At 36.9% G+C, this 14,730-nt stretch overlaps 1 protein-coding gene across 1 annotated transcript in view; it reads right to left on the bottom strand.

Annotated features, from left to right (window-relative positions):
- Nucleotides 1-14,730, bottom strand: part of ARHGAP15 (Rho GTPase activating protein 15) — a 713,811-nt gene that overhangs the window by 150,531 nt on the left and 548,550 nt on the right. The window contains exon 13 of the mRNA XM_023730171.1: nt 4,010-4,144. Within this exon, the coding sequence (XP_023585939.1) occupies nt 4,010-4,144 (135 nt within the window). The remainder of the gene's footprint in view (nt 1-4,009; nt 4,145-14,730) is intronic.

The raw sequence follows: 14,730 nt of genomic DNA, 5'->3' as shown, positions 1-14,730 counted from the left end.
AACTCTATAGCTCTGTTTTTCTACCAAGTTCACATTCACAGTACTAATAACGGCTTCAGCACAAGTCATTGCCAGGGAATTAAGTCCTTGCAGTCAGTGGGTTAAATCCACAGGCAATAACCTGCAGGTGACCCGATTGCACTGACCTCAAGTATGGAATTTCAGATCAATAGCTAGAGTACTTGGATTCTGAAATATAAAACAATCTTCAGTGTTTTTGTTACCCCAATGGGTGTTATCGGACAGGGAATCACTATGGCAATGGCAGCAAGTTCTTATAATATTAATGTCTGTTTTTGGTCCAAAAAGGAACTATTTAAAAAGTAAATGCCTTCTGTTCATTCTTTTTGGAACAGCTAATGATGACTTTCAAACATATAATGAGAATTAACTGTAATTCAAACAACACAAGTGGGTTTTTTTTTGTACATTAATTGCTTGTACATGAAATAACATTTCCTCCTCAGATGCAGAGCGTTCTAGTTGGGCGTAATATTCCTTTTGGTCTGTTCACCTTTTTAACTGTTGTGAAAAGATAACAGATCTCTCAATTTGGAGCCAAATACAAATGTTAAACCTTCACAGACGGAGCTTGGGGGTACTGAAAGAGAAAAGGGAAACAACTTTGACACTCGATGAACCGTTACATTGACTTATATGGTGCTTCGATCGCGTCTAACCAAAAAACTGAAACCACTTCAAGCATTTACACCAACAGAAGGTATTAATTTGATGCAGGGAACTGGGTACCCAAGTGATGAAGAAGCTGAAGAGTAAGGTAACCAAGAAATTAGCCACAGCAGGAAGCCACAACCTCCTCAAGGCTGGAGGGGCAAAAGGAGGAGGAACCCTGTAAACAGATGGACTCTGGAACCACAGTGGGCCTGTCCAGCTGACTGAGTCCATGGAGGAGATTGATCCTCAGGCAGACAAGCTGCTGGAGGCAGATGAGTGGATGGGGGCAGGGGATAAACTAATAAACTATCTGGCTTTTCCACCCTCTCCTCCACCACCCTCCCCATCTCCTGCCAATGGCTTCCACTGGCTGCAGCAGCAGGAAGCCAGCCCTCAAGGGCACCTGCAAAACACAGCTGGCTAGAGTTAATCCTACTATGCTTCAACAATACAGAAGGGAAGGGTGAGGATCTGAGGGCAAAGAGGTCCAGGTCCAGCATATGTGGCCATCTCTCCTGTGAATTTACTTTACCTGATAGGTACCTTTTCATACAAAACAAGAACTCATGAGTGGTCTGTTGAGCTTCTTATTGTATATATTTTACAAGAAGCAACGTAAAAAAAAAAACAAGTTGCTATCAAGCTTATTCTGACTCTTGGTGACCCCGTTTGTGTCAGATTAGAAGTGCACTCCACAGGGTTTTCAATGGTTGTGATCTTTCAGAAGTAGACTGCCAGGCCTTTCGTCAGAGGCGTCTCTGAGATGAATCCCAGCACATCTTTGGGACTGGATATAAATGTTCTTATAATTTTGAAAAAAAAAAAAAAAAAAACAGTTTCATCCAACTGGTGCAAAAAGGAGCAAAAGAACTTCTTATTTTTTTTTGTTCCATTGCCAAGGAACTAGACGACCATTTTACCATTCCTTAAGGACATTTAAATCTGAACTACAACTTGGAGCTGAGTTTACCCTGAATTTAGAACGTAAGAACTAGCTTCAAGGTTATGCCATAAGCCAACGGTTAGTAAACATATATCTCTGGCCAACATCATAATATACTTCTCAGCCACATTACCCTGTTGGTTAATCCTCCCATATTAAAAATTATGAGACTGTGCGCAAGGGAAAGGGGGTAGATGTTAGATGGGAACTCCCCGTACTTTATGTGCAGTTTTTCTATAAGCTTATAACTGCTCTAAAAAATAGTGTATTATTTGAAAAAAAAAAAAAAAAAAAAAGACAGTTTACTGTCCTGAGGGTAAAGCAAGGCTGCTGAATTTGACTTTCTTTGCCTCGAACAATGAAGAAGAACTTCTCCTGTATGTTCTCTTCTAGATTATTTTCTCACACAAAGCTCACCTGAAAAAACACTGCCAGCGTTTGTACAGCATCTTACATTTTTAAAGGACTTCCCTAGGCACTGTACCATTCATTCTCACCGTAACGCATTTTATCAGTGTTGCCAAAAACTAGCTAATAGCCGTCAGTCACAGTAGCATGCTGCCTGCCTCGATTTTGCCCTGTTTAGTCCTGGCCATGCCTGTGTTTCTCAAGTTCTGTCCAGTTTGGGCTTGAGTCAAGGATAGCCAGGAGATGGTCCTACTTTTTAGGAAAATTCAAAGGATACACCCTCAAGTGGGTTATGAGGGCCCGCTTTCTATGTCTCTCAAGCCAATGGCTTGCCTCGTGTCTTTAGAATCAGGTAAAATAAAGGAAGCTTAAATGATGCGGTTTCCAAATGATCGCCCTCAAATCAGCACCTGGATCAAGTACATTCTGAGATGAGATTGATAATCGTCACCTAAAAGTGTGCAGGCCACGATGGGAAAATTGTATAAGTTCTTTAAATTTACACAATCAGGGATAGGGGCCCAAATGCAAGCCTCCCTAGTTTCCTACTAGAACATTGTCCTAGCAGCATGAGTGATGCCCCATGCTGGCATTTTGTAAGACAGTATCAGAATAGCTATTGTGGAAATGAATGCTTGTTTATTTTTTCTTCATTTTTCCTTTTAAAGGAAATGAAGAGAGCCTAGGTACTATAAAATGTTGTTCTTGAGAAGCTCAGGGCTCATGAAAAGTCATGACAAGGTGTAAGATCTCCAGCTCCACCTCAGAACCTATGATTGGAGCGGTCACCACATTAAACAACAACAAAACCCAGAATCATGAGCAGAGGCCACAACAGAAAGGCCTGGGCGAATTAACTCTGCTTTATACCCCTTGACATCTTTTTGCCAGATCTTTAGAGAGTATGATGACTTTTGTGAAATGAAAAACAGGATAAGAGTTTATGTTAAGGGACGATTCTTCAGCTAGGGTTCCTCAAATCCTACTAACAACAGCACGGCACACGTAGTCACCCAAGTTCAGACCTCCTACGCAGAGCATTTCTTTCTTGGAAATTTTGCTCGATTGGACTTTAATTAAGCTCCTGCCAGGCTTGCAAGCTTTTTTACTTTACCTTTCTTTCTTCTTTTTTTTTCCCTCCCTTAAATCAGCTTGCTTGCCAGGAAACTTTTTCCAAGCTGTCACAATCCTAGTAAGTGTACCCTCAGATATTACATTTAGAGATGTGACAGTAGTTGTTTCACCATGGATCAACAGAAGAAGTTTCACTGCATTTCAGAAAGGTTTATTTTTCATTTAATTACTTTTTGTTTATTTTTACTTAAATGCATGTGTGTGTGTTTTCTGAAATAGAAAATAAGAGGAAAGAAAGCTTCATGGAGTATGACTACCGGTTAGGAAGAGATATAACCCAATGTCCTGCAAAGTCACCAGTAGAAACTTATTACTTAATATTCACATTTGTCATAAGCAAATTGCAGCTGAGTATGTTACTGGTGTTGGTGAGTGAAGGGTGAGTGAGCCTAGAGAACGTAATGCCTCAGCTGATGATTTAGCACATCGTTAATGAAATGTAATCTTTAATTCACTTAGGTTGTTTTTCAAGACCCCTTTGTACTCAGTTAAACTCATTGCGATTCTGTAAGTATAAAGGCAGCAAGTGGGGGTGCAAGAGTTGACCTCTTAAAGCAGATTCCATGGAAAGCTATTTTCACTGGAGGAGGTCTGTTTAGAAATAGGCCACCCTACATAGGATGCCTTCTTCTTTGTTTTCTTTCCTTTTTTTTTTTAAACTCAGATAATATTGTAGAGTCAGAAATAAAAATAAACCATCAAAAACACAGACACTAAAACGAGAGATATGGAGCACTAAGGATACCGTCTGTTTTCTATGATTATTAGTATCATCGTTGTTACTATTTACTTAATAATTCCACAGTGCCAGGTCATTCCACCAACTGCTCCTGTATGTGAGGTACTTACTGATCGCCTCCACAAACCGCTCAAAGAAGCTGTAAGGGAAGAGCGGCTCAGGCAGCTCCCGGAAAAACATCTTCAGTGCTCCGGTGACAACGTGGATGTCCTCCCACTGGCTGTCGTCCAAATTCAGCTTCTCTTCTGGGAAAACACGAGGAGAAATGGAACAACTGGTTTTAATGAAACAATTACAAGACACTAATTATTATGTTAATGTTTGCCTACTATCATCAGCAACCGTTAACAGCCTTCTGCACCTAGAGGTTTGGTGCTGTGCACTTTCTTTTTTTTTTCCTCCTCCTTTTTCGGTAGGAAGGGAACATTTTCAATGGAATACCATCTGTAGGAATGCAGCTAACAAAAAAACAAGAGACACAAAGAGACAGTGCCATTGACACAGTATGTCAGATACATTTATTCCCACAATGCATCAGTATGAAAATTAGCACCACAGCTCAACATGATTCAAAGCTATTTGGTTTTGAGGCCGAGGGGCTAAGAGTTGCCAATGATGGCCGGCTCAAGGGACCGGCCTAAAGACCTTGCTGAGCCAACGGGAGACATATGCTAAACATGGCAATAGAAAATGAGTTATTGCTTTACACGTGTTAGCCTTGCTATGTACAAGGGAATAATGGGTAACACTTTTTTCCTTTTTTCGCCTGAATATAAAGTCAGCAAGGAATAGAATACTGAGTGAGAAAGGATATTAATTCCTTCTTACTGCTTCAAAAATATCTTTTCTTTTTTTTAGTTTTCATCTCAGTGAGGAAAATTTGCCCAGCGACAATATTAGACAGACCCCTGTTGGCCTACGTAGGCTATGCAAAGCTGTCAAAAATGATAACACCGTAAAGACAAACCACAAGTGCTTACTAACTTCTTCTAGAAACAACAGAAATGTTTGCTTGGGAAGCTTGAGTGAGTTAAGACTTTTAAATACTAAAGAAAGTCAAAGCCAACGTGAAGTTCTTAGTAGAAATAAAGTGATGTTGGACAATTGTTTTCTTCTTTTCGCCCCCAATATAAAAGTCTGGAATCATTCTTTTCCAAGAAGTGCACATACCAGGGTCTGAAAATGACATCCCTTGCATACAATTAAAAGGAGGCGAGGCACAAAGGCATTGCTGTTGATCCACAGGATTTGTATTTCTAAACATGCAACGTAGAAGAGATTTTTCGTTCTGTGCTTAATGAAAACATAAGCTAAGCATTTTAGACAATCTGGGAGTTAACTGAAAAGCTGAGTATACTGGCAAGAATTTAACAGGTATTTGGTAAACTGGAATTCTGTTCCTTTACCGCTGTCTTGGGCTCCCATTCACATGCTCCCTTGGTGTCAGTTTATGAATGCAGAGATGCATTTTGTACCAACAACATAAGAAAAGCGGGGATTGTCACTGTAGGGGCTCACCAGTACTGTTCATGTCCTGTAAAAAATAATAGCTGAAATCTTTATCAGATCCTTTTTTCTAAATGGACTATTATTGCCAGGGCTAGTAAGTGACCATTCCTGCTCAATAGAATATTTTCAAGAGAAGGAACGAAGGTGGGTCTGTTTATTTTAGACTTTCCCCCCTTTCAGTCTTCATTCCTACCTCAATCATAACACAATAATACGATCCACAACAAAATCAGCAGAGGAGACCTTCTTTCTGCCCTGCAATCATTTTTGATTGATTGTATTTCAACAATTAGTCTTTTATTTGGCTACATGCTATTGAAATAGGCCGACAGCATCTTAGCAGGCCAGCTTTAAACAGTCAACTGTTAACAATAGCATCAAAAAGGGAGACCTGATGGGGTTTACTGTCACTTTAAAGAACTGGGTTTTCACATTGTTGAAATCTGTCAGATATTTTGAAATGTCCCTCTCACTATGGTGCCACACCCCCTGCGTGCCCTTATAATAAAATTGGTTTTACTCCTGATTAAATCATTTTCTCCCTACCCACTACCATACTTCTCATAATGGACCTGTGCGCGCTACAGCTGGTGTTCTTCCCATGGTACCAATTCTTACTTTATCTTTTAAGCACTTTGCTGCTAAGATCTCATGCAGAGTGCTTATGTTTTGTTAAGAGCTTCATTCTTAGAGAAATAGCTTAACACATGTTCTAAAAATGTTGCACAACTTATTGCTTAAAACACATTTAGAAAATGTATAAGTAGTGTAGCTTTGGCACTGAACTTTAAGTGGAAATCTAAAAACACACACATGCACACAAACAACTATCTCTACCAAAAATTTATCAGAAAAGTCCATTGCAAAATGCCTTACATCAGATTTCTCTGCCTGTTTTGGTGTGTAGGTTCGAGACTGCCAAAGAGTTAGGCAGGTGAAAAAGGGAATGATTTTATCTTGAGCAAGAAAACAACAGCAACAGATAATTGCTTAGTCAAAGGCAAATGCCATTGACATCGTCACCTTCACATAAAAGTTAAAGTAACTCTGAAAATGGAATATATGTATATATACATATAATATATATATATATATGCAACACAAGTTGATAATGATATATCTGGCATTATCATTAACTTGTGTTGCATAAACCAACATTTCTACCATAGATACTTATGTAGCCTTCATTTAAAGAAAAATAAAATAATTTGTAGCCCTCCAACAAGTAGCTTAAATATACAATATGGCAGGTAGTTGGGAAGAGTCTTTTCGAATAGAGTACCTAGTGTTTATATAAAATTTTTCATAAACCACCGAAATTAAGATCCCTTGTAAACCAGAAGGCTTCAAAACATATCAAGGACACCGTGTTTTATATAAACATGCCATTATGCCCATATTTGTAGATCTTCTCATGAATCCAACCAATTTTTCAAGATGAACTGATTATAAACCTATCCTAGCGTTAACAGGTATTATTATAAACTTTTGTATTATTTGATAGGCATTTCTAACCAGACTGCTAGCAGTTATGATGTCTTATACTTCTCCCTTTTCCTATAGAGCAGATTTCTCAACAGTGGCACTACTGACATTTGATATTAGTGACTTCTGATAATTTTTTTTGCTGTGGGGGCTGTCCTTTACATTGCAGGATGTTTAGCAGCATCCCTGGCCTCAACCCACTAGATGCCAGTAGCACTCCCTAGTGGTGATGATGAAAAATGTCTCCAGATATTGCCAAATGTGGCCTGGGGCGGGGGGCAAAATGGCCCCTGGCTGAGGACCACTGCAATGGAGCCTCTACAATTCTATACAAGTTACTCAATAAATAATGATTTATAACGTGTACCTTAAGAGGGCAGATAATTAGAAAGCAGAAGGGTGACACACGAGTACTCACACACTAAACTTTCCTTAGTATGAGTTTAAGAGATGGTAATAATATTATTGTCCAATCAAAAGCTTTTAAAGAACAAAATTTGCATGACCACATTGTAGAGCACTTGACAGCAAAAACAACAACCCAATAATTATTTAGTAATTAAACTGCATTTAGGACAGTGTTATGCACTTTACATTCATTATTCCATTTAATCATCTCAGTAAGACAATGAGGAAGATGTTATTTTTATTATCATCTCCATTTTACAGATAGGAAAAGTGAAGTACAGGAAGATTAAGCAACTTTCCCATGACTGTAAAGTGATGAAACCAGGATAAAAACCCAGGAGGCCCCCAGTCAAAACCACCGCGCTTCAACTTAATCTCTGCTGGCAGAAGTTGAAAGAGAAAAGGCAAATAAACTGTAATTGCAAATGGTAGTAGATTGACTGTTACTTCCAGGATAGTGATTTTTGTATTTTATCCCTAAATGTCTCACTTTAGGCTATGTTTTTTTTTTTTTACCTGTAAACTGACTCTAGTCTTTCATAATTACTCATTTATAAAAATCAGAGATTCTTTTATAAACAGATATAAAACAAATTGGCAATAAAAAGAAACAAAGGGTCAGGAGATGGAGCAAATTGGTAGGTGATAGTGGAAAAAGATTATACAAAACATCTATTCCAGGCTTGTCTTGACCACGAATTCATTGCATATCTATTTGTTTATTTATTTGTAAAATGAAGACAGTTGGAAAGATGGTGTTGGTATTTAATGGAAAATATCAGATACGACAATGCATCTGAAAACATCTGGAAAGAATAAGGAACCAAACAAATCTAAGGCACCTCAGTGATAGGGAAAGTGAATAAAGGACAAATTGCAAAATATATAATGAACTAAGGTAATGGAAACATCGTAAACCACTCTCGTTGTTTTAGCGGAGTTACGTCAGTGTGATGCAATTTGTCATATGGGATCAACAAAAACTTTACTTGCTGGGGTTGATGACAGGGAAGAAGTCTGGCTGAATCAAGATACCTCACTATCCTTACTCTCACAATCTATACTGGTTTCCCTTGGGTCTCTAGTTGGGCTATGTGAAAATTCCTTTTAGTCATAGCTTTTGACTTAAAGCATTTAAACAGAATTGAAGATAGATTAAGCTCCAGAATCCAAATACTATGTGACTTTATAAAATCACAAAAACTGTATCTAAAAAGTCATCCAAACAAGGTTATCCTTTCTTGAAGGATCTTCTGTGTGTTTCATGTATTTGGTAAAAACTTATCTACAGCAAGTGAAAAGCAACTGTATTTGAAAACAAAATTGACAATAATAATTAGCAACAATCTTTCTTAAAAAGGAGAACTGAAGAATGCCACAGAAGAATAGCCACAGAAGCTCAATGGTAGTTTCCAAGGAAAAAGCATGTAAATATCACCAACAGTTTAATCACCCCTTTTCTACCTCTTGTAATGCCTATTGCTCTGTAGATTGGTATAACCAGAAGTTGCCATATCAGGCTTAGTTTTAACTAAAATCAAGATGTTTGAAACTAGTGAAATATGTGTTGTTTGAAATCTGCCTGCAGATGACTAGAACTATTCAGAACACATTGGTAACACAAGAGTAAAAAGGTAACTCCTCTGTGTGTACTGAAAAACAAGTGCATTTCTCCCTCGTAAGTTTTTCTATAGCACTTTTAAAGCCTCTTTCCAACTTTTATTTTATTGTCATAATAAAAGAAGAGGAAAAGATACCCCAAGTTTCCCAGCATATGGAGGGAATAACTCTGATTTCATTAATATAGCGACAAGAACCTATTACATCGTGACTCTCTCATAAAGGATGTGGAATCTGCTTCCAGTGCAGATGATCATTTGGAAACCTTATCTGAAAGACCTGCTGGGTACATGAAAGTCACACCATGAATGAAGGAGATGCCAGAGGGACCATCGATCCAAAAAATAATCATATGTTTAGCCATAAAGTCAAACTGGAAGATTAGATATTAAAGTGAGATGTAGCTGATTTTTAGTTTAGAGTTTAAAGGAGCAGACCAAAAGAAAGTTGGTTGAATCATCAGAATAGCTCAACCTTTCTTGTTGTACTGGCTTCTTGAAGTGACAGTTCAATCTGATTTCTGGTGGATGAGAGAGATTCCAGATTCTCAAATACGGTGACGTAAACCTGTGCCAAAAGCTGCGTCTCTCCATGCTGCACTATCTAAAGCCCCTTCCTTCAACACGTTGGCTACAACGTGAGACTTCACTGAAGACAATGTCTTAGAAAACTAGGACAGTTGGCCAGTTAATTTGTTTCTTCACTTAATTTTTACTAAATACACATTGACAGCATAAATTATGTACCAGGCACTGTGCTATATGCTTTTCGAAGCTACAGCTGCTGAGGCTATTTATAAGGAAAGAGCTTTACCAAGTGTGCATAAATATTTACTAACGTGAATATAAAGTTCTAGACAGTAAGGGACATCTTGTAGTGTGTTTCTGTCCCCTAGAATCATATTCTATTGACCTTGAGGATGAGAAGGGACAAACTCAAATAACAAGCATACCATTCCAAAAATGTGTGCTATGCAGGGATGGATTACCCAATAAGCAAGGTATGCATGGGCTTACTTGTGTTTGCTTACTAATCTGTAGTGCACAATTTCACCTGTTTTTCACCACATCAAAGGTGGGGGAAACCTATTTGAAATTGTTCACTATAGATTAGCGAGTAAACACAAGTAAGCCTGTGGGAACTTTGCTTAAGGTAAGCCCCTGCGTACCCTACTTACAGGTTAATCCATCCCTTTGGTTATGCCCAAAGGTTCTGGGCTGAGAAAGATGTCATGTTCCTGGATTGTATCTAAACATTCCATTAACACAAGGGCTATGACACACTTGTAAAATATGGTAGACAACAGAGATAGTTGTTTAGGAAGTTCTGGTTGAATAAAAATAATAGTCTGTATTAAGAGCAAGGGTTTGAAGCTGGAATTATTCAGATAATTGCTGGCTATTCAGGCTCAGGAGCCCAGGTGGCGCAGTGGCTAAGCATTAAGGCTGCTAACCACAAGCTTGGCAGTTTGAATCCACCAGCCACTTCTTGGAAACCCTATGGGGCAGTTCCACTCTGACTCTGTCTTATAGGGTCACAATGAGTCAGAATTGATTAAACGGCAGCGGGTATTCAGGCTCAACCTAACTATTTCAAATTATTTGCTTTATGAACTAGCAGGATACCCTATAGCGTGGCATCCAGACATAGAATAAAACTGTGATTGCCATTTTCTTAGTCATTTTTTTTTTCCAGCTACTACTTCTGGAGTAGAAATATTTCATTGTGCTATAGCCTGAGACTCAAAATAGGAGAGGTTGTTTAAGACTTCTTCAGGAAAAACTTAACCTAAGCTCAATCAAGTGTCTATGGCCAAAGTATCTATCAAAGAAGAAGGAGGAAAGTGATTTTAAATAGGAAGCTTTGTACTCCAAAATCAAAGAGATTTATTCTTTATAATTTGTCACAGTACCTCCTAGGAAGCTGTTAGGAGGCTTACTTTACCTTATAAGAAGAAATGGTTGGAACTGTGCACAAAATGGGCTGTTCTGCCACCTGGTCACAAAAAACTGCAGTTTTGTGCGACCTCCTTGAAGTAGGAAAGAGGCAAAAAGCAAGGAAATAACCAGTAACTTTCTCAGATGATAAAATTAACAAAAAAAGTTTTTTATTTCTTAATATCCAATGGAATAATTTGGCATGCCTGTTGGTTTGCTTTCTATATACGACACACTGTGTGTGCATCCTTAGAAATCATTTGAGAAGTCCAAGGCAAGTGAATAATGTCACAGGTAATATGAAGTATCTTTAGTTACTCTCTTTGAAGGAGGTAGAACAACCTTTTAGTATATCTAGTTCAGGAAATGAGTCAGGAATGCGAATGTCGTACTTTTATTTCTCCTCAGATTTCATTTGAATGTAAATAATAACATAATACATAGGTACAACCGAAACTTGTGAAGCAAGCACCACAGATGGAAAGTATAACGAATGTGTCATTGCTTTGTGTATTTTTAATTTATAATGGCATAACATAAAACATCTTCCCATCAACATAACTACATGCATAATGCCACCTTATAAAACGATGTTATTGACATTATGCTTCTCTCCAGGCTTCTCATATTTTGTCTAGGCATCCGAGAAGAGATAGCCCTGCTCCGACTCTAACAACAAAAATAACGAACTAGCTTTTCTTTAAGTTAGGATCATAAATAAAAAAATGATGTATTTCCTGGTACCAATATATGTTGCTTTAATTCCTTTCTTAGTCAGAGCTGTCAACCCTGCTCCTATTTCTATTCAGTCAAAGACTTTTTGTACTCTACAGACACTGTACACAATGGTTCATTTTATTTGACCGTCTTCTCCAAACTGATTCTGAATTTGCTTGAATTCCATGGATGATTTCATACATTACATTCAAAGGGTAGAGAATCTGTAGGATTAAATTTCGACGAAGTCATTTTTAAAAGCTTCCTTCATATTGGCTCTAAGTTTCAACACTGCTACTTGTTCCCTCCAAGTTGTATTACATTTATAAATATTAAACAGAAGGTCAGGTCCAATCATATCTCATTATGATATCTAGGGAATAAATATACCTAAGTCTTATAATTGCCCATACAGAAATAATATGTCTAATGTAGGTATATGCACATACTTAGAGCTTTCTTAACATTCTGATTTCCTTACTCGTCATATGAGAACTGTTATCTTTCCCCTCCTAAGTTTGTGTGAAAATGAAATGAGATAATACATGCAAAGTCTTGTTACTACTATTATTAAAAAAAAAAAAAAAAGGACATTATCTTCTTTGCCAGCCTGACTTTGGCAAATGTTTCCAGAATCTATGATAGTTTTTGGCTTTAATTGTCCCTCTTACTATACTGTTGGTACGTGTAGGGTTAGAAATGATAAGATTCAGCAAGATAGGGACTTGGATTTTTTGCTAATCAAGAAGTCTTCTGTCTGGAAATATCCCTTGAAGAAAGTAGAAATAAAAGGTAAATAAAATTGGTAGATTAAGATATTCCTATTCTAATCTGTTGAAATCGTTTATTCCTTGATAAGACATCTGTTAGTTGTCAATTAAAGATAACCAAAACAAAGAGAAGATTTCTAGCAATTACGAAGGATAATATTTTTTTTAACCTAAACTGGCCTGATTAGTTTAACTCATTCAAGTAGTTGAGTAAATTTTCCACTTCATAGAACAAGACTAGCCAGAGCTCTACCAAGGAACATGAAATAAGAGATGGGTGTTTTATAAATTTTACAACCATTTGCATAATGTTGGGCAAGATAGCCAGTTCTCTTTGCATCTATTTCTTTTTGAAACCACAGGATAAGACCATCCGCTTAATTTCACATCTACACAGTTTTCCAAGTCCAGAATAATGATATAGAATCTTTAATGAATGTAGTTATTATCAATAATTGCTGTTTTTCTTTTTTCATGAATGAGAAAGTTTTAGAAATTTTTTCAACTTCAAAAGGGAGTCTGCCCACCTGACTCCAGGGGCCTGTTGATAATGCCAGCTTTCAAACATATGCAGCATACTAGGATTCTTGTGCACCTTTCTACTGCAACTTTGGAGAACCATAATTCATACAAATAATTCACAATATATATTTTTTTAATTACAAAGGGGCTATAAACAATAGTTGATTAAAATGGTCAAAACATTTGAAAATGATACTTGAGAACCTCTAATTGTTCAACAGGAAGGGCATGGTGATTTTTGTTCTCATTTTTGAAATTGTATTTATTTAAACCTGAAATATGTAATATACAATTTAAAGTCAAACGTATAAAAAAAAGTCTCTTTGCAAAAGTCTCCTTCTGGACTGTCCCCAACTACCCAGTTCCCATTCCCATGGAAAATCAATGTTACCAATTTCTTATGCATTTCAAAGATATTTTATATACACAAAAGAAATACGACCTTTGAATATCATTTAAAAAGAACAAACAATAACACAATACATGCACTCTTCTGCATCTTTATTTTTTCCACTTGACAATATATCTTGGAGATTATTCACTATCAGGACACCAACAGCTTCCTTACTTTTTTTTTTTTTACAACTAAATATTACTTATTTTTATGCATGTACCATAGTTTACTTAATGAATCATCAATTGTTGAATACTTTGCATCGTGATAAAGTAAATAATCTTGTACACAGATCATTTTATACCTGTGTGAGTATATACCTGTGTGAATAGAACAAATTAATTGCTAGACCTGGAATATCTGGGTCAAAGATTGTGTGTATTCATAATTTTGGAAAATAATTACAAATTGCTCTTTAGGTATTGTACCAATTTATGGTACCATCATGGTGTTTGAGAGACTATGTCACACTGAAGATAAATACTCATTACTGCCTACAACTCTTCTCAGATGCCCGTAAATAAATTGTGCCTTTGAATATACAGCTGGAGAAATACATAACAAAGAGTAAAATGATGAGAGGTACAGAGGCTTGGATTAAAAAAATACATAAAATCTTTGTTAAACACAAGAAGAGACTCTTAAGAGAGATTTAACTTCTAATGAAGTGAAAAGTTTGCATATTTAAGTCACAACAGCTGGTAAACAATGGATGTTGAATAAATGTTTATTAACAATAATAAAATGAGCCCCCATAACAATAATTGTTTACAGTCTGATGAAGTAAGAATCTAAACAGAAACAAAGTTCAAATAAAATAAAAGAAAGGATGAGCATACCAAAAATTAAATGAATGAATGGAATTCCACCACTGTATGTTAATTTCATCATTATAGTCAACAGTATGAAGTAAAACAAAATAAAATATCAATCAGATTAATTAAGATATTCATTCATTAAAGCAATTTATGCAACACTTACTCTGTGTCAGATATTGTGCTAAGAGCAGCAGGTATAACCAAAAACCAAACCCACTGCCGTTGAGTAGATTCCAACTCAGTAGGGCAGAGTAGAACTGCCCCACAGGGTTTCCAAGTAGCAGCTGGTGGATTCGAACTGCCAACCTTTTGGTTAGCAGCCAAACTCTTAACCACTGCACCACCAGGGCTCCATAGAAGATATAGGGATTAAAAATGTCTAAATGATATAAAATCTCTTAAAGTCATGATAATTCTCAAGTTCTCTTTAACGTCACTGCTAGGATTGTGCTCTCTCTAAAGAAGAAGCTAACCCTTTTAATTTTATATTTGTTTCATTAATATAGATTTATGCCCAATTAGTTGCTTAATAAATACCTTTTTAATAAAGATGATGATGATGATAATTAAGTAAACTCCAGGTTTGAGGGTTGTCTACAGTTTCTCTTGTAGAAAGGCAGGGAGATATCATACACTATGGTCTCAGGTCAC

This window comes from Trichechus manatus, unplaced genomic scaffold (genome assembly GCF_000243295.1).
Source record: "Trichechus manatus latirostris isolate Lorelei unplaced genomic scaffold, TriManLat1.0 scaffold00033, whole genome shotgun sequence".
In the NCBI taxonomy this organism is placed as follows: Eukaryota; Metazoa; Chordata; class Mammalia; order Sirenia; family Trichechidae; genus Trichechus; species Trichechus manatus.
This window is presented reverse-complemented; position numbering and strand designations above follow the sequence as displayed.